Source organism: Pogona vitticeps, chromosome 4 (assembly GCF_051106095.1).
Source record: "Pogona vitticeps strain Pit_001003342236 chromosome 4, PviZW2.1, whole genome shotgun sequence".
Taxonomy (NCBI): Eukaryota; Metazoa; Chordata; class Lepidosauria; order Squamata; family Agamidae; genus Pogona; species Pogona vitticeps.
Window position 1 is genome coordinate 44,487,143 of NC_135786.1, and position 24,059 is coordinate 44,511,201.

A 24,059-nucleotide genomic window follows, 5' to 3' on the forward strand; every position below is an offset into this window, starting at 1 on the left:
TAGCACCACTTCACTTACCAGGGATGCCTGAGTGCTTTTTCACAGGTTAACCTCTCATTTGGATCCTTCTCCAACAGGTGACAAATGAAATCCTTGGCTGTTCAGAAGGAATGAAGACAGATAAAGTTCAGAACAAATGCAGAAAACAATCTGTTCTAGTACTCATTATTCCCAACAAGTGGATTGTTGTGTTTGTGTGAGTTTTTCTTTTGCCATATGTAATATTCCACTAGATAGCAGATTTATGTAGGCCTTCTTGAAATCTTTTCTGAGACTATGGGTGGACAGACTCAGGAGAGATTTAGGGGTTTCTCCTAATCTTAGAATTGCTCAAAACGTCTGCATTATCCACAATGCTTATATGCTAATCAAATGCCTTTATGACTTTTTTTTTAAAAAAAGCTCTCTGAACTACAAAAACTGCTTTATAGTGATTATATCACAGTTGAGTATTTACTGCTCTGAGTGACAAGAGCTCTCCAGATTCCTTCTCAGCTCCTTTAGTTACATTTCTTCCAATTGCAGGTGGTTGGTATTATATTTATGACATTCTGCATGCAACACATGTCTTCTGAAACCATGACCAACTAGACATGGGATTTCTAGATCATTTTGACTACAAATTCCATGATTCTCCATTATGAGAGTTCCACCTGACAAAGAGATACCTGCTAACATCTGAATGTGGCTCACCCAGGTCTAAGCAGCAAGACTTTATGGCCTAGCTAGACATAGCTCTGCCTAGCTTCCTGTGTACAAAGACAGTTGCCCCACTGCTAGATGAGACCTTCTTTTCTGAATAGGAAGCTAGGAGGAGCTAGGCCTAGCTGCCTGTAAAGCCTTCCATCTTATGCCTTTCTCTGAGGTGAGCCACATTCAAAGGTAAAGGTAAAGGTAAAGGTTCTCCTTGACAATTTTTGTCCAGTCTTGTTCGACTCTAGGGGACAGTGCTCATCCCCATTTCCAAGCCATAGAGCCAGCATTTGTCCAAAGACAATCTTCCGTGGTCACATGGCCAGTGCGACTTAGACACGGAATGCTGTTACCTTCCCACCGAGGTGGTCCCTATTTATCTACTTGCATTTGCATGCTTTCGAACCGCTAGGTTGGCGGGAGAGCCACATTCAAAACCATCCACAAATCCTATGCCTACTCCTAACTATATGTTAAAGATTGGAATTACTACTTTTTTTAAAAAAAAAATATCTGTCAAAATATTGATATGTTAGTTTCATCTAAGAAATGCACGATAACACTCATGACAATTAATGCATTCCAGTTAGTATTAGGCTAAAATTAAATTGGTGTCATGCATAGAGAGGGGTACTCTAGTGCTGCTGCTCCATCCTTGGTTGCATCACCCTTCTATATATGGAGAACCACATATGATGATGCTCTCTGCTGTTCATGGGGGTTCTCTGTGGAAGGAGGAGCCCTGATTTTCCAGGAGCCCAACCCACATGGGGAATCTCCTAGAGACAGAAAGGGCTCTCTCTTTGATGATAGTGGTTGCAAAGCGGGTGCGATATAGGGCTAAAATGCTCTTCCCTATGCATAAGCATTATTCCATTGTATTAAAATGTATTAGAACATTTGAATACAGTGGGATACTGCTATTTTTAAACACTAGGTGCTAAGATCAGGATTACATGGTTTAGAAGTTTCTTTGGATAAAAACTTCCTTTAGACAAGAGATTTACAGATTTTCATGGACTCATGTTCCATGGACAGAACTACATTAATCAGCATGGCAGCATACGTTTCTATCCTGTATGCCCTTGAAACAGGTCTTTGTTTTTGTTTTTTTTTTAGAAGATTCCTTGGCTGCTGGGAGAAGAAGAAAATCTCATTGCACAGACAGACATCTACCAGTTTGATGTTGGATTCAGCCTGCAGATTTTCAAGCAGATTCTCTTGGAAGCAAGGAGATTTCCAATGACAGGCAGCAAACATCTACCTTGTTTCAAATTCCCAAAGAGCAACTACACCCGAAGGATGCTTTGGCACCATACAGTTTTAGTGAAAAGCTACCGCATACTGACTACGTCCCTCCTCCAATCTTTCCATTGCATTCCCTGAAAGATGTTACCTTCCAAATGAAGGGCAGAGTGGTTCCCACAACTTAAAGAGAACCCGATGTTTCCTGAAGTTCTTGACTGCCTACTGCCTGCCAGGTAATTGCCCATTTACAGCAATTCAGCCAGTTCAAAGCACCCCTACAGAAAACAAGCAGAGATTTTGCCAGATGACAAAAGTACCTGATTCAGAGATGTCATCCCAAAATGGGGACTCAAATTCATAGTAGCCTTCTTTGATCTTCTCAAATAGTTTGGACTCTGTCTCTTCATAGAAGGGAGGATATCCACACAGACTGGGGCAGATGGGGGGAGGGAGGAGAAAAGACAATTGGATGAGTAATTGTTGTCAGAAGCTTCCAGCTTCCCTTTCCTTTGTATGTTTAGAAAGACAAATCAAGGGCTGGATGAAGAATAGAGGCCAGTGCTGTGAGCAAACAACAGGCAGTTCATTCTCGTGGTGGTAACAGAAAAGATTTTATGTAAGAATCACACATTTCTGTCCCGTGTTACCAGCTGTTCCTTTATAGTAGGCTCCATCTGGCTAGTGCCGAGGGTGGAATCTTTTCTCCCTTAGATTTGGTGGCCAAACAAATAGCAAACAAAATCCAAAACCCAAGACTGAGTGATAGCTGTTTTGGCACCAGACAGACTCCAAACTTCACAGTCAAGAGATACCCTTACAGGGCAGCCAAAAAAGCACAAAAAACTGTTTAGAGACACACAAAGTATCTGTAGTATCCTTCCTCCATCACACTTAATTTTCCAACCTCTTGCTTAGTCTTAACATCCCACTTGCTGAAGGGACAGTTTTCCTCAAAGCCTGCATATTTTGTGTGTGCTTATACATACTTATTCATTAGCCTATAAATGTATGGCCTCATTATGGAATTTGCAATGTCTCCACAGAAGTGGTCAGTTTTGTTTTTTAAAAATTATGACTAATGTTTTAAAAAATGAGGGAGGAAATATTGTTCTTTTATTAAATAATGCACACTCAGTGTTATCTGGAAATCAGAATAAAACCCCGAGCAAAGCCATTTCAGCAAGGCAGAAACAATCCGAAGATGGAGGAACCAGCTCATTCAAAGTCCTGCTGGATTTTTGCTGCACTTCTTGTCTGTGGACCTCTGTTTCTACAATTCCAGGCACTCTACATGATCTACATGAACAATTAATCTACAACAGAAGGTAATAAAACAGTGCTCAGAAAGTGCAAAAGTAACACTTTTCATCACAGCAGACTAACACAACATGACAGGACAACTTAGCAATGAATTTCCAAGCCCAGCAAAAGTTCTCATGTCTTGTGAGACAGCAGGGCAACAAAACAGTGGTCAAAATTCTATTCCATGCTATACTTGTGGAAGGCTGAGAATGTCACTGGCAGAGGGAGATATTCAGTAATTAAAAATTTCCTCCTTTGGTCCTGTGCCTTGTCCACCATGAAAACAAGCCATTGTTGTTGTTTTGTTGTTAAGTTGTGTCCAACTCTTCGTGGCCCCATGGACCAGAGCATGCCAGGCCAGAATTGGGTCAAATTCATGTTGGTAGCTTCAATGACACTGTCCATCTGTCATCCCCTTTTCTTCTTGCCTTTACTCATTCCCAACATCAGTGTCTTTTCCTGGGATTCTTCTCTTCTCATGAAATGGCCAAAGTATTGGAGCCTCAGCTTCAGGATCTGTCCTTCCAGTGAGCACTCAGGGTTGATTTCCTTCAAAATGGATAGGTTTGTTCTCCTTGCAGTCCAGAGGACTCTCAAGAGTCTCCTCCAGCACCACAATTCAAAAGCATCAATTCTTTGGGGGTCGCCTTCTTTATGGTCCAACTCTCACTTCCATACATCGCTACTGGAAAAGACCATAGCTTTGACTATGCGGACCTTTGTTGGCATAATCCCTTCATGGATTGCTGCCTTGTCGTGGCAAAGGGGCTTGAGCAATTAAGAGAAGCTATGGGCTATGCTGTGCAGCATCTGGACGGGTCATAGTGGAGAGTTCTGACTCAACGCGATCCACCTGGAGCAGGAACTGGCAAGCCACTTCAGTATATTTGCCAAGAAAACCCCATGAACAGAAACAAAAGGTTAAAAACAAGCCATTACATGGGAGCTGTGGGTGAGAAGGAGGAACTCTTTATCTGCAGAAGATATATCACTGCTGGCAATACTATCCAGTGGTGGAGATTTTAAGTAATAAACGACTGCCTTCTACCATGTCATGAGTCCCACAATCTCCATTAAATGAAACAAATTATCTGTGAGTTGGAAAAGCCACTGGTAACTTTGTTACCCTTCCACATGAGTAACTTTATGCAACAGGTTTTTGGCCGCTACTTGGTGTGTGTATGTGTGTTTTTGTGCAATTGTACAAAAAAGATTTAACTACTTTTTCCTTTGCAAAGGTAAGCAGTCATATGGCTATATTGAAGTGCTGTCAAATCAGAAATGATTCATAGTGACCCTACTAAGGCTTTAAAGGTAAGTGAGGTATTTCAGGAATTGATTTACCAGTTCCACCCCTCCCTCCAGTGAGTTTCCATGGCCAAATGAGGAATGGGACCCAAGTCTGCTGACTCCTAGTCTGTCACTCTGTCCACTATACTGTATTGGGTAACAAGATAGATGAAGCAAGTTCATAAGGGTAGGGTGATTGCTCACAAATATATAAACGAGACATCTAATTCATCTTTAAAAATCCATGCAACAAGGCACAAGTTATCATAGGTTTAATTTATGCATACTTCCAGAAATGTGAAAAAAAAGGTCTGCCAATTGAGAAAATTCTCTCTCAGACCAGCAACTAGAACAACTATGATGGCAACAACAACAATTAGCATTGTCTTGTGTAAAGGAGAGGAGTCTTCACACTTTTTTGTTAAGTACATGAGAATAAATCAGCACATGGCTGACATCCCTAAAAAGGTATTAATGAAGGTCACTTGAGCATAGAAAGAACAATGAGAGGCTAGCACTATCCATAATAATGATGAATAATATACCTGCTAATTTCTGAAATGAAGAAACATTAAGACTACATTTACTGGAACAGAAAGATCTTATCTTTGCATCTAGTGTCATGGCACATTACTTCATCCAGGTACCAAAATGCATGCAGAAATCTATGTCTACATCTGATGCACTGCCTGTTCACAGGGTTTCAGCCTTCATGTTTCTTAGCTAAAGTTATCTGGAGAAAAGGCACCATCGCAGTGACACAGTGTGGAAAAAAAATCAAAAGGTAGAAGAGGAGAAACTCAAGCCATCAGTTCCTGAGGCGGCTGTCAACAGCCTGCTGTTTTATTTACCATTTTTAATTCTAAACGTCCTTCAGTACCTTGGCAGGCAGGTAATATGTAATGCAGCAGGTAAATAAGAAAGAAAAATGACAGCGGCCACAGGGATGGAAAAACTGAGAGTTAAATCTAGTTAGTAGTTCCAAGTAGAGTAGGTCCATTGAATGAATGGAACATGTTAAGTCATTGTTGCGTATGTTCCATTGCTGAATCCAATTGTTAGGTCTCAACCAGAAAGGATCTACTGAATCAGTGGGACTTGATGGCACTAGCAATTAGATGCAGTCTTTTTTCTTTTCTTAAATTCAGGGCAATGTAGGGTTATATAGTACAATAAACAAGATAGGCAACTAAAACTTTGGTTGTTCTGGGTTTTTCGGGCTCTTTGGCCGTCTTCAGAACACGGCCAAAGAGCCCGAAAAACTCAGAAGAACCATTAGATCCCAGCCATGAAATGCAAATATATTGAACACCTCTACAGGGAGGAAACAGTCAGACAGACCTGGAGACCCGAAGCAAAAGAGCACACCTACTATGTTCCTTAACATTTCTACTACGCTGCAGAGACACAAAAACCATACCAGCCTTCCTCAGGACAAAAAGGACCATCATTTCCCCACAGGCCAGCTGCATCTACGACCACCTGGAACATGCCCTCCTACGGGAAAGAATCCACACAGCCCACAAAAAACTGGACTCCACAGACAAAGAACTACTAGGCCTACACATCACTATCAGCCAAAAAAAATGAGAAGCCAAGATTGGGACAAGATTGATACCCTCTCTTACAAAAAGATGGAAAAAGAAATGATGAACCACACAGTCAGACAAAAACAGAAATTCAACAAATGCCAAACAAGCCAACAAAAACCTACACTAGACACCATGCGCATCATCATCAACTTATCGGGATGCCAACTCTCCCCAGAAGAAACCTCAGTCTTAAGCAAAGGAGGAAATTTTGCAATCACACCCGGTAAAATTCCTGTGGAAGACATAATTGCCAACGTGGAATCAGCATTATATCGTCTTCCAGAAGGAAAAAAATTTTTTTCTTCAGAACACGGCCAAAGAGCCCGAAAAACCCAGAACAACCATTAGATCCCGGCCATGAAAGCCTCCATGTAAAACTTTGTTTACCAAAAATATTCCAGGCAACCAAGTGGGGCATGCTTGCCTCTGCCATTCTTTTAGGCCATCAGAAGGGTACAATGACTCATACATTTTATTTTCTTTGTCCTGAGTAGAACATGCAGGGCACTATACATTTCCAAAGGCTGAAAACTTCTGTTGACATTTACAAGGCTGCTGTAGTCACAACAATTCATGGATGGCACTCACAGGATATAGGTAATGACTCCTATGGACCAGCAGTCGACAGCTTTACTATATGGCTTTTGTTCCAGCACCTCTGGAGCTGCAGCAAATACAAATCAAATACAGATTAGCAATAGCATAAGCACCGCACATATAATTGTTATGATTCTGGCAAATATTATATCAAATGTTAGAAGGCCTATCCTGCATGCTGCTGCCCTCACATATCATTCAGATAACATGTAAAAAGTGAGTAGAACAGTAAAGATTGTGAAAACAGCAATACATATCTTGTTTCAAGATTCTTCCTTTAATCTGCAGGTTCAGTAAGTGTTATCTTTAATTTCCATAATGCTGTATGGAAAAGGGAAGGCGAAAACATGGAAGAAGCTAAGGATTCAGAATTATATTTTTCTCTACCACACTCAGGTAGGCAACTTTTCTGGCAGGAAACTGAGGCGCTGACAGATTATACATGTTGTTGTTGTTGTTGTTGTTGTTGTTGTTGTTGTTGTTGTTGTTGTTGTTGTTGTTGTTGTTGTTGTTGTTAGTAGTAGTAGTAGTAGTAGTAGTAGTAGTAGTAGTAGTAGTAGTAGCAGTAGCAGTAGCAGTAGTAGTAGTACCCCTAGATCATCCCTCTTTCGTTGCTTACCTACATATCCTGGAGTACCACATGCTGTAGACATGACACCATTTTGCTCCATTTTAGACAAACCAAAGTCTGTGATCATGATTTTGGAATCTTCTTCTGGAGTTAAATACAGCAGGTTTTCAGGCTATTGATGAGAAAATGAGAATTACTGTTCTAAATAAAGGGTCTTCTTGGTTGTCTAATTTAGAAGAAACTAAAAACAAAACAAAACAAAAACAAAGTCCAAACCCATAGTGTGCCCACAGCTATAAATACTCAATTATCCAACAAACAGCAACAGAGCATGGACAGAGTTCCTACTCCAGTCCTCTGAAGATGCTGGCCACAGAGACTGGCGAAACATCAGGAAGAACAACCTTCAGAACACGGCCAAAGAACCCGAAAAACCCACAACAACCACAGTGTGCACTTTTCGTCTGTTGAGCAGGAGACTGATATGAACTTTGGTGAATGAAAAGCCCAACAAATTATTATTTATAAGTGAAACAGTTACATTTCACACTATTTTTGCAGGAATACTATTTCCAGCTCTTTCTGAGTGTGTGGACATCATACCCAACTCTGTCTACAATTTCTTAAGATATGGAGATGATGCATAACTCAGTGCAAACTGGAGGATGACTGTAAAACTTTGAGGCCATGAATAAGAATGCATTATAGATCACTTGGTGGTGTGGTGACCAAGGTAATAGACCACAAAGGACTATACCTTCAGATCTCGATGGACTATCCCATTCTCATGAAGATAATACACTGCTCCCAGGACTTGCCGGATTACTATACTTGCATCTTTTTCAGTGTAAACACCACGTTCTAAAATGCGGTCAAATAATTCACCTCCAGACACTCTGTGAAGGAAGATAATGAGAAGGATCACAAAGCTGTTCTGATTGAACTGCTTGAAATCTTGTTTAATTACATGTTTAGGAAGAGAAAATTGCATTGTCTAAGTTCTCTATTTCCTCTCTTCCATGGTAATTTCTGCATATAGCATCACACTGAATAGCTTGTTGGATATGTTTACTTGTAATGGTGGAGATTCTTGTACCTCATAATTACTTCATCTGTAATCTAAAAACAATTATGGGCATGGACTCTAATTGCTGAGATAAGAAGTACAGTTCTGCTATGACATCTCTCACTCTCACAATCACAAAATACATCTTCTTAAAACTGCAGACAAGAGACAATAATGCCAGTAGCCCCCAAAAAGCCAGGATGGAAATGCATGAGGCCATGAATTCCAATCCTCAGTTTTGCTAAATCTGAAAATACGTCTGCAGAACAGAGAGGTTCTGCCCTTTGTTTCCTGTGTCACAGTAAGTTCTGTAAAGAAAAATGAATCAGTTGGGGCACAGGGTGAAACACTGAATCTAATGTGGCTTACACTGTGTAGTACTTCTACTGTGCTATTTCCAAAGAATCCGTTTTCATCAGCTTTGTGTATAAAGCTCTTTCTAGCCTTCTATAATACAATCTGTAACTATCATGTAACACCTTCATTACATTATGTGAGACTAGATTCACTAAATGGAATTGAGCTTAACTCTGAGTAGTTTGTGTAAAATAATACTGTTAGTCTACTCAGTACTGGAATGAAAAGAAGGGGAGGACAACTTGTGTGTGTGTGTGTGTGTGTGTGTGTGTGTGTGTGTGTGTGTGTGTGTGTGTGTGTGTGTGTGTGTGTGTGTGTAAAACTACATTTATCTCAGCTGGAAGTTCATTTCTGATTGATTGTTGTTGTTGTGGGTTTTCCAAGCTGTTTGGCCGAGTTCTTAAGCTTTTTCTTCCTAACGTTTTGCCAGTCTCTGTGGCTGGCATTTTCAGAGGACAGGAGTCAGAACTCTGTCTGTACTCTGTTGAGTTCTGACTCCTGTCCTCTGAAGATGCCAGCCACAGAGACTGGGGAAACATTAGGAAGAAAAACCTTAAGAACATGGCCGAACAGCCCGGAAAACCCACAACAACCATTGGATCCCAGCCATGAAAGCCTTTGAGGATGGATGGATGGATGGATGGATGGATGGATGGATGGATGGATGGATGGATGGATGGATGGATGGATGGATGGATGGATAGACAGACAGACAGACAGACAGACAGACAGACAGACAGACAGATTGATTCATTGATTCATTGATTCATTGATTGATTTGACTTTTATACTGCCCATCGGGCTGCCACTCTGGGCAGTTTGTATATTAAATTTTGATTTTGATTTTTTTTTTAAAAAAAATTGCAGTTGCGGGGGTGGGGCGGGGATTGAGCTGGTCCCCAGGCTTGATTTGTGCAAAAAGTACTGTTTTTTGAGGCCTTCAGGAATAAGAACTCATTTGTAATTCTATATTTTTGCCACTGCAGAGCGCCATGAGGGTGTCCCACAGGGCTTGTGGATTGCAAAAACTGTATTAGGAAGCCCATACATCCCATGGGGCAATTTCACCTAAACTGGGCCTTAGGTATCAGAAAGACTTATTCAATCAAGCCATGTTAAACGTGCCAAACTTTTTACCATCATAATAGATTCGAAACCTCGAAATATCACAGTTATGGTATAGGATCTGTTTTCTCCACATTGTCTCTCAATGCATCTGAGTTATGGCCTTGACAGTTGTGTGATCCTTTATCATCAAATTACTATGTATTAGCAAAAGTCTTTTTGCATACCTCCACAAATGGTGTAACTTCTGGAGACAAATTGCTCCAACTTAATCTCTAAGGTGATTTCTCAATTTAAGACAATTTGCCTTCCAAAGTTATGCCAGCAGAACTAAGTGAGGATTTGGGCTATTACAGTGGTGCCTCGCTTAACGGCGATAATCCATTCCAGGAAAATCGCCGTTAAGCGAAAACATCGTAAAGCCAAAGAAAACCCCATTGAAACACATTGAAAACCCTTCAATGCATTCCAATGGGGTCAAAACTCACCGTCCAGCGAAGATCCTCCATAGGGCAGCCGTTTTCGCTGCCTGTCTTTTGAGGAATCCGTCCCAGAAAACAGCGGGGAGCCATTTTGTTTACCTGGCAGCCATTTTGAAACCGTCGATCAGCTGTTTTAAAATCATCATTTTGCGAAGAATCGGTTCCCAAAGCAGGGAACCAATCATCACAAAGTGAAAAAAACCCATTTAGACCATCATTTTGCGATCGTCGTAATGTGGTTTCGTTGTAATGCGGGGCAATCGTAAAGCGAGGCACAACTGTATAATATATCAGATGAAGAGGGACACAATCCATGAAAGGCTACACCAAAATAACACTGATAATTTAGTGACAGTGTGAGATCTATTGTGAAAAAGATGTACTTGTGCCAGTAGTATAACATTTAACACACATACCCCATGATGGGATTTCTCATATTTGTGATGGTGGCTGATACTGAAAGACAGGGAAAAGATCTGTTCCATTTGTATTTTAATGCAAACTTGTTTAATTTTGCACTTTCAAACTAATATATGAACTGAAATTCTGTTACTGAACTTTGTGCTTGTCTGAGTTTTGCAATTAAGTTCTTCCATTTGAAAGAAAACTAGAATAATGCAAGTATTCAGAAAGTGTACACAACAATGAATGTTTTTGTGACATAATATTAAACTTGAATTCTATTTGGAAAATTGCTTGCAATGACATGTACATTAAAGTAAAATGTATGAAAAAATGAATGTATCAAGGGAAATGGTTAAACAAATGCATATAGATTTTCATGCAAACCTATTTTTTGAAAACAATATTACAATTTTGTAATTTTGACCATTGACCAGTTCTCAATCGTCAAGATGAACCAAACACTAGAAAAATGAGAAACAGAAAGAAATTGATATCGACAGATTCATCTATCCCTGTACGGTGTTCTTATGTTCTCATATCTCACTGACATATTTGCTACCCAGCCACTGAACTGATACTTACAGTTGCATGACCAGATAATAGTGAGTCGTGCTCTCATAAATGTCTTCAAGTGTCACAATGTTGTCATGCTTTATCCTATAACCAAAGACATAAATTGTTCACAATTATGAAAGCAGAAAATGTCAAACTGAAATCAGTTCATCTAGGGTGATATGCTATTTTCATTTTCATTCTGGTTTGGATTCCATTACTTTAATATGCCTGCTGTCTGATTTGGATGAAGGAAGATTGCCAACCCCCGCACCTAAAAACAACAACACTGTGAGTACCGTCCATTCATGGAACAAAAACTTGCTTCAAATTCTATGAACTGGACTTTTCTTTCCATCCATAGCTAAGGTCACAAGCACTACATTCACAGGGAAAAGAGAAATTACAAATACAGTTTTCTTGCTTAGAAACAAGCCTATTTCTGGGTCTGGAAGAGCTGCATTATCTCTTATGCTACGTACAATACAGCAAGTGACCCAGCTCTTAGAGAGCATATCTTCCACTACGACTGTTCTGTACTTATTAAAGAAAAGAGAACATTTTTCTTTAGAAATAAAAACTTACAATTGTTTGTTCAAAGCCAAGAAATACTGGCTTTGAACAAATACTTGTTATTTAACATTTGTAGTTGATAGCCTTGACTTGCAGAGGATCACTGACATATGTCAATCAAATTCAAAGAACATGGCATTTTTCTTATTCTACCCGTCATAATGTGGGAGTTCATATAATCACAGAATCATAGAATAAATGAGTTGGAAGGGCCTATAAGGCCATTGAGACCAATCCCCTGCTCAATGGAGGAATCGAAATAAAAGCAGAACTGACAGATGGTTGTCCAATTTTCTCTAGAACTCCTTCAGCATTGGAACGCTCACCACCACACAAGATAGGTTCCATTGTTATACTGCTGTAATAGTTGAGACATTTTCCCTGATATTTAGCCTAAATGTGGCTTCCTATAGCTTGAGCCCATTATTATGTGTCCTGCACTCTGGGATGATTGAAAACAGATCCTGCCCTCCCTTTGTATGACTACCTTTCAAGTACAGTATTTGAAAAATGCTATAATATCTCCCCTCAATCTTCTTTTCTCCAGGCTAAACAGTTATTTCAGTCTTTCCTCATAAGCATTGGTTCCCAGTCCCCTGATAATCTTTATTGCTTTCCTCTGAACCAGTTTGTTAGTATCCTTCTTCAAATTCAGTAGCCAGACCTGGATGCATTACTGTAGATAAGGCCTAACCAGTGCCGAATAGAGAAGGACTAGTACCCAATGGGAGTTGAAAACTATATTTCTGTTAATGCATCCTGAAATTACATTGGCCTTTCTGAGAAGACACATCACATTGCTGGCTCATATTCAGCTTGTGATTCCAAGATCCTTCTCACTCATAGTATTGCTGAGCCAAGTATCCCCCATCTTGTAACTGTACATTTGTCTTTTTCTCCCAAGAAAAAGGCATTTAACTTATCCTGGTTAAATTTCATTCTGTTGTTTTCAGCCCAGAGTTCAAGTCTATCAAGATTGTTTTGAATTTTTTTCCTGTCTTCCAAGGCGTCAGCTGTTCCACCCAACTTTGTGTCATCCACATTTCTGTGTCCTTTTATTGAGCTGAGGACTATCCTGAAACAGGAGAAGTATTCAGATACTCAGCAATTGTCTCCAAAAAGAGTAGTTTGGTAAAGAAAATTAAATGTAGTGCTTAGAAATAAGGGATCAGAGAAGAGTATTCACTGCTGTAATCTTTTGGGAGATGGACATTTAAAAATGTATAGATTTTATGCCAGTTTAACTGTTACAATTTTTAGGTCCCAACCAGAAAAGGTCTACTGAAAGGGAAAAAAAAATCTGTTTCCAGAGGTGGCTTCTTTTGTAGCTAAGAGAGAAACAGGTCATTGGATGCAGCTCCAAGTTCAGATTTTGGAAACGTTCTTTTTTAGATTATAACTCCCGTTTTCTTTCACTTAGAAACTAACATTTTCAATCTCATTTTAAATTCCATTGATGAACATTTTGTAGATTGTTTTGTGGCAGTTTTGTGGCCCCAGGAAATGGTTCCACTATCCTGACCATACTCACTTCTTCAGCACAGCTATTTCATTTTCTAGGTTGATGTCCTGAGTGACTGGTGACTTTTTAATGCACTTCAAAGCAAAAAGCTTGCCGGTGGCTCTGTGCTTCACCAGGAAAACCTCTGAAAAGGCACCTCTGTGAAAAAAGCATAAAAATGAAGTGGTAGGCAGTAAGTTTTCAGTGGCATGACTTAACTGCCAACTACAGCAGAATATAAACAGAAGACGTGATCTCAGAAATAGCCAGCAAGGAATATGGTAATAAATTACCACTCCTTTCAGAAGCAGATGGCATTAGTAATTAGACTTGGGGATTTGGCAGCAAATTGAAGTGTATTAATTACACAAAGACTCAGTGGGATATGATTTTCTCTTTATTGTGTGGCTGTATAAGAAATACAGAAAGAAAACAGTGGCGCAGAACAGTGGTAGTTATGTGGGCTGAAAAATATGGCAACTGCTTAGAAACGTCTTACTCCTTGGTAACATATTACTGCAATATGTAAACCTGGAATAAAGCTGATTGATTGAAAACTTACATCAACACGGCAGTATTGAGAAGGGAAGGGAGGTAGTAACACTTGATGTCTATGTAATCCACATCCAGCCATGGTGTCAATACAGAGATACTTGGGTCCCTGCCCATCATTTTCCATATCACAGGTGCCAAAAGGCAGTAAAGGGTTAGCATGGTTGTGGCATTCAGTTGGCACAGTTTAAAAAGCTCCTACTTGTTCTTGCATTTGCAGCCACATGTTGATCATGTTTGTTTCACTCAGCTCACAAGCATTTCACCATAGCATGTGACCGCTGATACAGAGAAAGTCTTAAGGAAAAAGAGATTTCTTTTTCTAGATACTTTTGTACAAAAGGGTTTAAAGACCAGCTTTGTCAGACCCACTGGAATCAATGGGACTTAAATTTCATGTCTGATTTAACTGTTTCATGTGAAATCTGAAAGCTCCAATTTGCCTTGCTGACAGTCTGGTTTCATGAGCCAGATTTTTTTATATCTGGTCCAACAGGTAGTCTATTTGTCCTAACACTGTGGCTAAAAGCTGGTAGTAAGTCATAACTAGAGTAGGCCTATGGAATCAATGGAACTTACAGAGGAGTTCACTCACCAAATCCCTGGTGATTCAGTAAGCCTACTCCAGTTGCACCTTGATACCAGATTTCAGCTATTGCTTTAAACCTATTTTGCTTGATAAGGATTTCTTGAGAACTTAGAAACTCATCTGTTTTATAACTTTTTAATGATACCAAAGGGGTATTACTGAACCCAATAACTTTAATCCAAAATGACAGTTTTTGAGAAGAATGAAAAGGTACCACAGAGACTGTCAACACCAATACATAGTCACCAAACTTGGATAATTTAGGTGGTGATGGACTGTAATTATCAGAAGTCTTCACCACCAGAGTTCTGGGAGTTGCAGCCCAAGAACACCTGGGTTACCCAAGGTTGGGACCCACTGGTCTACACCATTTTGTTTCTTCCATAGTCCCACTTTTGGACCACTTAAGTTCTCCTAAGTGTTAAGTTTGAGGGTTAAAATAAGGTTCATTTCTCAGCCAAAACTGCCAACAACCCCAGAAAATATTGCTGCAGTTTGGGGGGGAAAAGTTGTTTAGGCAGGAAAATAAGGAGAATTGAGTATCTAAGACCTTCCACTTGACTTTAGCCAATTTAGTTCAAATGCATGAATGCTTTTAGAAGTTCTCTGCTTGCTGTTGTCCACTGATGGAAAAGAAGTCAACAAACTGGAAACATAGTTTAAACAACAGAAGTCTATTTACAATCAGCATGCAACAATGACATGACATATTTGGATAGATTCAGAGTGCCAATAAATGAAAAATGCTTATTATCCTCCTCCTCTCATTTTCTAAGACTGGGGAAAGAAAACCTAGAATCCAGAATTATACTTTAGACACTGTCTCATGGCTGAAGTATCTATATAATTCTATAGCCTGTACTTCAAGGAGGTAGATGCTGATCCTGTTTTGTAGTAGTTCAGGTATCAACAGCTATATGCCAAACTGCCGACCTATAAAGATCATGTATCTGCAGGTTAATCAAAATCACATAGTAACAGAGTGAATAAAAAAAGACCAGCTACGGTAATTTCAGCCCTAGCAAAACTTCCTTTTTGGTCTCTTCCTTTGGTGAAAAGCTTACTCAACAGGCTCAATGAAGAGATAGTAAACAAATATGTACCAAAGAACAATGCATGTACGAGTAATATACCACATTGATTAGAAAGATATCCCTGATGTTTTCTGGGGAATAATAAACTTTTTTTTCAGGATCTGTGTATATTACATTAATCAAAATCTGTGATAACTGTCATGGATCGACCACACAGTTTCGATCCCTGTATGTTATTGTCAAATAACAAGATTTATAATACACATCTGAATACAGAGTGCCATGTTTATTCTTCAGCCTCATTTCCCATTCAGGTCAACCTGCTGCTTGTTTACCTCTGCTTGAACAGCAAAGATGCAGAAATAAATCAAAATATAACTGACAAAATATAACTGACAATACTGGAAACCTTTTTAAAGGTGGACATGTTTTCTTTTTTGTAATATCATCTTTCTAATCTCTCTCCCTCTCTCCCACAAACAGGCATCTCATTTATATATGCAGTAGGATTCAAGCTTAGAAAATCTTAGGGCAGAGAAGTGATGTCATACTGTTCACTTTATTGGAATTAGAGAATAGAAAGTGTGCTTAAATGGCAACCCATAGTATATCATGGTTATGTGGAGAGACAAAACAAATGGAAGAAAGAGATTCTTATTCAGTCTGCATAGTCTTCTTTTTGCCTTTCTCAATGTACGATTCAACTGGACCTACTGAAGTTTACCTTCATGGAGGTAATTTTGAGACTGCTAAGGTTACTGGCTGTTTGGATAGCTCACCACTGGGTGGGTAACTCAGTAGTTTAGGTATCTAACTGCTGAGCCAGTGCTTGGGAGTTTGATTCCGCACTGTGCCTTCTGCAAGTAGAGCTAGCCTGAGTGGCCATGGACAAGCTGCACAGTCCCAGGGCAACCCCAGAAGAAGGGAATGGTAAACAATGTCTGAATATTCTCTACCAGGACAACCCTGAAAAAGGTCACCATAAATCAGAATTGACTTGATGGCATGTGATTATTATTTATTACTTATTAAGATTACTAGCAGTACCAGTTGGATTGTGCACTTCCCTCGCCAGGTAGATTTATAGAACAAAACAGGCATGGATAAGGACATAACTTGCAGGTGTTCCTATTGTTAGCCTTCGTTGTTCCTGAAGCAGCCACATTAATGGCTTGAGGTTATTATTAGTGTATAATACTATCCATACAATTTTAAAAGGAATTGATAATAATTCTTGAAGTGGTCAAGATGGCAGATTTACTGAGAGTAGTTTAGGCTGTATGTGTCAACAGCATGAGCTTGGGATAGAAAAGAAGATGTCAAGTCTGTAGTCTAGAGGCAGGCAACTTTGCTGGATGGGGGACATTTTTAACCTCCATGGACCATGGTGATTGATTGATTGATTGATTGATTGATTGATTGATTGATTGATTGATTGATTGATTGATTGATTGATTGATTGATTGATTGATCTGGCATGCCTTTGGCAGTGGGGAGGCTCCACTTTGTGGTGTAAAGGCCTGAAATAGTCAGTTTTAGAAACAGAAAATGAGTTATGAAAAAAAATGTTATACGAGGCCTAGAAAGACCGGAGGGAAGTGAAATACTCGTAGGATGTAAATGGGCCCAACTCTGTTTTTAAAAATAGGTATTTATAAAAGCATTTCATAAATGCCTGCTCACCTTATTATTTGATTCTGCTTTGTTAGAAGTTTTCAGTCAGTGACAAGATGGACACCTGTCAGGGACATTTTTAGGAGCAGATATTTTTCTCCAGAAAGGTGCTGGGCTAGATAATCCTTGAGGCACCTTCCAAATCTATGAGGGGGCATGGGGGCCTTGCTTTCACTATGCTCATGATTAGAGATCCTTGGGATTATGAACCTTGGTTTGGAGGTTTGACCCAATTTGTCCCTAGCCCTCCCATCTCCTTTGCATGTTCGGCCATTCCTTGGGCAACATGTGCTTCCCTCCCCACCTCCCCAGTGTGACTGCCCTCTCATATTTTGCAGCTTCTGTTCCCTCTCCTGCTTTCTCCATCAGCCACCCACCCAGATGAGGAGGCTGGACAGAAATTCCTGCACCTGTGTGAAGGAGTTGAGTTGGATCTCCAAACCAAGGTTCATGCCCATCTCTGGTCATGATTATGCAGTCTGCCCTGCATGGGTTAATCACTTCATAATAAAATGGAAGCTTTCCTTCCCAAGATAAATAGTAGATGAAGATTGCAACCACAATGGAGCACAAAGGATTGAATTCTCAAGTATAGGTTCAAATCCAGATTGGGTCCCCCTACTTTTGTCATTCACTTATGTTAATGCCATGTCACCTCATTTGCCCAGAATGATATTCATTGATATTCAATTCATTGAAATCTTGCTGCTTAGCACAGTAATGTGTAAGTGGGGTATGCCCATTGAATTAACTGAACTTTTGGAGGAACTGACTCACCAAAATTTCTCTGATTCAATGGACCTACTTTAGTTGTTACTTACTACACTAAGCAACAAGATTGTAGCCATTATATATATAATCATAAAGACTGCAAAACTGCTGAGTCACTTTTAAAAAAAGGAGAATAACATTGTACAACCTGGGGACACTTAACTGTATATCAGGGTAGCAGATTCTTGCAGCGTACCTGTGGATATGTAGAATATATCTCAATCCTTTTTATTCAGCTCTGTTTGATGCTTCTTTTTTTTTTTTTACTTTGTTTTTATTCTCTTGATCTGCACTTTCCAGTAACACCTCCCGCAGTGAAACACCCACTGCATTGCAGTGGGACTCAGAATCTTTCACCGCATCCTTCTTCACAAATGAAGACAGTAGGAAGCCATCATCCCACAGATCAGATGCTCTGGCATCTGTTCCATGTTTCATTCCTAAACAGTTTAAGATAATTACAGCCCCACATTTAGAAGACTTGAATCAACAAGCTGACACAGAAGAAATACAAGCTTTCTCTACTCCTGCTTCTGTATTTTGCCGTAGAGTACTGGCTCTTGATAACTGACTTCATCCCTAGGGCTGACTAACCGAGGATGCATCATCAGCTAATTGGGTGTGCTCATGAAAGCATGAGTGAAGAAGATAGATAGTACTTTTGATATTTTAAAAAAAGGATTTAAATGGACAGACCTTTTAGTATCCTTTATATGTAGAGCTCTAGGTCTGTTACAATTCAATCTGACAAATGTATTTACTTTAAGTGTTTACTGTTATTCTCTGATTAATTAAAGATTCCAAGCTTTCAGGAAATTTTAGAAAACATTTATGCCAGTCTTGCTCACTATCTCTGCATTGTGAACAAGATATTGAAGGTGTACCACTAAGGGGGGGGGGAGCAAAACCATGGAGCAGATGTGGGCAATTTGTGGCTTTCTAGATGTTGAAACCCGATTAGTATGCACACAAGATCTGTTTAGTGTGCCATGGCTAATGAAGGCTAATGGCTTAAGTGCCAGAGAACATATTGGCTATGCCCTGGCACTTTGTCAACTAGCCACAATTAGCTGTGGCAAGTTATGCAAACTTTACACAGGGACTAATAGGACACTGGCATACATGTCAAATCATTCCTGGCCAACATAGCCAGGTAGGGGATGATAGGAGTCAAACACCTGCAATATCCAGAGGGCCACATATTGTTCTTCATCATTTGCTCTGTACCTGGTTTGCTGTGCAATGTACTAAATAAGGCATGAAATATCAGAAAAAGCAAAAAACCAAGGGAAAAGAGGGTCTTTGACTCTATTGGGCCCTATTTTTCCCGGAAATGTTATGGGGATGCTTTCAGTTGCCACTCAAGATACTATGCACAATGAACTCCAGAATTTATTTCATAATGAACTAGTTACAAGCTGATTTTGGGCCAGGATTGGAGACTATTTTCAGTCATTACTGTTTTTCCACATATCCATTCACAAATCCATCCAGCATCATTTCTGCCTCAGCTCTCCCAACTCACACATGCAATCTGCTTCTTAAAATGGGGGAGTGTGAATAATATGACTATTTCTATGTATTTTCCTGTAATATATATATTTTGGCATATTTTTAGGGCAAGAGCCATATAATTAGATTTCAACAAGTGGAAAAAGAGACTAACTTGTGCATGTATCTGGAAAATGCCAATTGAGACATGCTTTTTAAATATAAATAACATTTTTTACACAATGCTATTAATTCTTCTTCATATTTGAAAAAATATTACTGTGTTTAACTTTCAGTGTTCCATTTTTAATGACATAAGCTGCCTTGGGTCATTTTTTTAGGAGAAAGGCTGGGTAAAAATATTTTAAATAAACAATATAAATAAAAATTTAGTGGGGTTAGTGAAATTATTGGTCAATCAAAACCCTCAAGCATCCCTATTCCTGAATATTTTTTTACATAATTAGTTAATTTGTTTAGTCATTTAATCGTGTCTGACTCATCGTGACCCCATGGACCAGAGCATGCCAGGCCCTCCTATCCTCCACTGCCTCCCGGATTTGTGTCAAATTCATGTTGGTTGCTTCGATGACACTGTCCAACCATTTCACCTCTGTTGTCCCCTTCTCCTCTTGCCTTCACACTTTCCTAACATCAATGTCTTTTCCAAGGAGTCTTCTGTGCATAATTAGAGAAATCTAAATCTTTTCAATAAGCAAATAATAGATACTTTTCATGGTTGTTGTGGGGTTTTCGGGCTCTTTGGACGTGTTCTGCAGGCAGAACAACCTTCAGAACATGGCCAAAGAGTCCGAAAAACCCACAACAACCATTAGATCCCGGCCGTGAAAGCCTTCGCGAATACATAGATACTTTTCAATTGGCTGGTAGTTTTTCAGATTAGAATGCAACCCCTGTCCCATTTCATAATATATTGAAATGGGACATATATCCATGAGCATAATGTCAAGACTTTAGTAAACTCATGCAGGTAAAAGATGCGAGTTGCTGTTGAAATAACAAGGTGGTTTTATTTTTAAAAGGTATGATTGTTAAGCATTTTGTGTTTTTCTTCAGAATTCTTTAAAATGAGAAACTGTGTTGGAAAAAATGTAAATTGATGCAGCGAGTTGAGTGTTTTTAAAAATCCATTATGAGGAAAATGAATCTTTGCAGGCAGGTGTAACTGAGGAAATGACAGACCCCTCACTGGCTTGAGGGAGGGGAAGAATGACACTTGTGGTACAATATTGGAGGCACTTAAATGCCAAGACAGAAATCAAGAGGATGCAAAGTGTGAAGGAGAATAGTTTGGCTACTCAGCTATGCACTCCTAATCAAGAGAGCGAAGTGGCTGCTGATCTGGGGAACCTATTCTTAGGTACCACAGAGATTTTGTTTATCAAATAGAAGGGAAGAAAAAAGAGCCACTGAAGGGTAGTGTTGGGCAAAATCAGGGATATGAGGGAGGGAGATTTTTTTTCCAGCCCCAAAACCCTATGGAGAACTCATTAACCAACACTTTTGCCACTTCATTTTTTTTCTGCAGAAAACTTACAATTTCTGAAAAGATCCCTATAAAATATCAGGAGAACCTGCCAGTTGCAAAATTGCCTGAACCAGCATTCTTTATTTTGCTTCAAGTCATTCCTGCTTAATCCAGAACTCTGGTCAATTGTACTATAACTGATATAAGATTAATGTCCTCAGGCGGAATAGCTCTAGGAACTGAAAGTTTGTGTTTTATTGGTTTTTAAATGGAATGTGTGTTAATAAAAAATAAACGTCTTCCCAAATACACATATGTAATCATCCTAACAAATGAAAAGCTATGATTTCACAGTTGGGCTGTGCTAGTCAGATAAAAAGCAAAATTAAAACTATCAATAATTTTCATTTCCCTGTCAACAAGCATATCGAATAGTGTCTCAATTATTTTCTTGATCCTTAGGAAATTGTGTTATTTGTATAACAACCATGTGATTCTTTAATCAGTGTGCTCACTAGGGTTGACAGGGATCAAGTAGGGATAGGCACGAACTATCGCTTCAGCGGTTCATGCTGGTTTGGCTGTCAACTGAAAAGGTGTTCTGCAGCTCTGAGCCCCATGCCCTCTGGCAGTCGCCCACTGAGAGGCAGTGCCTAGAGGAGGTGAGGCAGGAAAGATGAGGTGCTGGGGCACTGCCCCTGAGTGAGGGTCCACCACAGGAGGTGGAGCTTGAAACCATGAACAGTTGTTGGGCTGACAGCTGAACTGGCATGGAAGGCCGAACTGGCAGTTTGTGCCTATCTCTAGTCTCAAGGCACTGCTGGCATTAGTGAATGGAGAAGAGGGATTGCATCTGTCATCTGCCAGGGCAGGGGAGTGGGTAGGCTGAGGAATTTCTGCTGCCGTGTCCCTCCACTTCCCCTGATGAACTTGGACCTCTGGTTCTTGGCCTGTTGGACCTCTGCTTCTGTTCAGGACTAAACCCTGCTAGTGTCTGGACTGTGAGGCGGCTGCTTTTACCTGCATCTCTCTTCCTCCCCTCTGACCTTAAACAGCTGACTGGGGAGGAGTATATAAAAAGCTGGAGCTGGTGTGAGGCCTGCTATTGCCAATGTTTTTAAGTGGAGGGGAAGAGGGGTCCTGTCTGTCATTTGCCTGCTCTAATTATAATATACTTCCAGCAGTTTTGATATCCCCCTTTTCTAATTATGGGCTATTTGTAAAGTTGTCACAAATATTTGCAAAATTTCTTGTCCTTGATGAAACAAGGTATCTCCATTGTAAACATTGTGGAGTAGGGGTTTTTTTGTACCAAACCTTGTATTTATGTTAAAAGGTTTTTTAAATCCAAAATCTTGAATTAAAATTTTTCAAAAAAAGTGCAGAAAAGTTGTATTTTGCCCCAATAATAATGTGTTGTACAAAATAAAAGGAAGTTGCACAACATATAGTTCTTTCTATAGAATGTAACCTGCTTACATTAAATGCAATTTTTTTGCACAAAAGACAAGTATTTCTGCACTGCTGCTACAGATGAAAGAAGGGAATATTTTCACTCTCAAGTAAGAGTGAAAAATCTCTCAGCAGCTGACAACTGTTCTGAAGAATGTCCAAATGTGTCAAAGTCCTGCAAGGGTCATGGGAAGCTATCAAAATTCACCTTCACCTGAAAGAACAAAATAAGCAAAGTTTTTACATCCCTAGCTATCTAGACTTTCCTATGGCCTTCACGATGTTTGACTCCAGTGTCTGACTACTGAGCGAATTGGCCAGGTCTGATGTGAGTTGAAGTCCAACAGCATCAGGATGATCACAGGTTCCCACTGTTTTCTTAATATAGTTCATAATCCTGGGGACACATATCACTGGTCATAAATGCTGATTACATTCTGCAGGTTGTTCCTTGCGTACATGCACTAATGAAAGGAGAGCACATCTAAGGCAGGGAAGATAGCCCTTAGTATTGCTCTGAAGAACAATGGTTCAAAGTGACTTTAGCCTTACAGATTTTTAAAGGGGAGAGATTAAACCTACCTCTTTCAAATTGCTTATAGCTGCAGGATGTAAAGTAGTGTGACTTGTGTTGCTGATTATTTTAAATTAGCTTACGGATTGTTTTAATTAGCTTTGATAGATATTTTCATTCTAATATGCTGTCTAGAGCCTTGAAGGGAGTGGCTGTAACGTGTTTGAAATAAATAAATAAATATTAATAAATACTTGTGGTCCATGTGTCTCCATCAGAACGAATATTTTTCGGATGTTTGACATTCCTTCTAGCACAATTACTTTTTAATTAGTTTTGATTGCTACTTCAGTGGTTTGTGCGCTGCCTTGAGACTTGGAGAGGTTACATATAAATGGCAGTATCTTGATTCAGCCTTCTGCACATGCAGTGAGCTGTTGAACTAACAGAACCACACTTAATGAAGCTTACATAAAGAGGAATGTATTTTGCCTTGTGAAAGCAAAAGGTCCATTGTTGTAAAGTAGTGATTCCCAACCTTTATTTGCATACCCTTTGGCAGCCTGTTTCCATAAATTGTACCCTTCATATTAGCAAAATAGTTACTGTTATTTTTTTTATGTTGTAATTGTAAATGAATATCCCAATAATGGGCTTAAAAACCAATGGAATTATAAATTGAACAAGTAGTGTATATACATACATTTACATTCAAAACTCAAAAGATACAATGAATTCAAATAAATACAACATGGCATACCTGGAAGAACTCACTCACTGAACACTTCCCCTGGGACTGACTGAGGTGCCCACTTACATATACACTGATACCAGTGTGAGAGCTCTCAAATGTTCATGAAATGGAGGAGAGTGAAAGCTGAGCTTGTGAGGGGTGTGCTATTTGCATGTGCACTGTAGTGATATGTTTGCAACACTTTGTTTAGGCTGGATCTCCCCACCATTCACCAAAATAAAAAAAGCAAAGGAACAGGGCTTCTTTTCAAGATTAAATAACAAAGAAAACCCTGCTCTACCACTCATCATAAAATTCAATTAATTTCACAGCTTTTGATTTGTCTCTTGCCTTACACTGTTGAGTATGTGACTTTTACCACCTTTCTTTCTCTCTCTCTCTCTCTCTCTCTCTCTCTTTCTTTCTTTCTTTCTTTCTTTCTTTCTTCTAGATGTACTGGTTCATA

At 39.5% G+C, this 24,059-nt stretch overlaps 1 protein-coding gene across 1 annotated transcript in view; it reads right to left on the reverse strand.

Moving 5' to 3' along the window:
• Window positions 1-24,059, reverse strand: part of CAMK1G (calcium/calmodulin dependent protein kinase IG) — a 48,783-nt gene that overhangs the window by 8,775 nt on the left and 15,949 nt on the right. The window contains exons 3-9 of the mRNA XM_020780655.3: window positions 13,325-13,453; window positions 11,251-11,325; window positions 8,051-8,189; window positions 7,342-7,465; window positions 6,714-6,789; window positions 2,259-2,371; window positions 19-97 (exon numbers count right to left, since the gene is read on the reverse strand). Coding sequence (XP_020636314.2) covers window positions 19-97; window positions 2,259-2,371; window positions 6,714-6,789; window positions 7,342-7,465; window positions 8,051-8,189; window positions 11,251-11,325; window positions 13,325-13,453 — 735 coding nt within the window. The remainder of the gene's footprint in view (window positions 1-18; window positions 98-2,258; window positions 2,372-6,713; window positions 6,790-7,341; window positions 7,466-8,050; window positions 8,190-11,250; window positions 11,326-13,324; window positions 13,454-24,059) is intronic.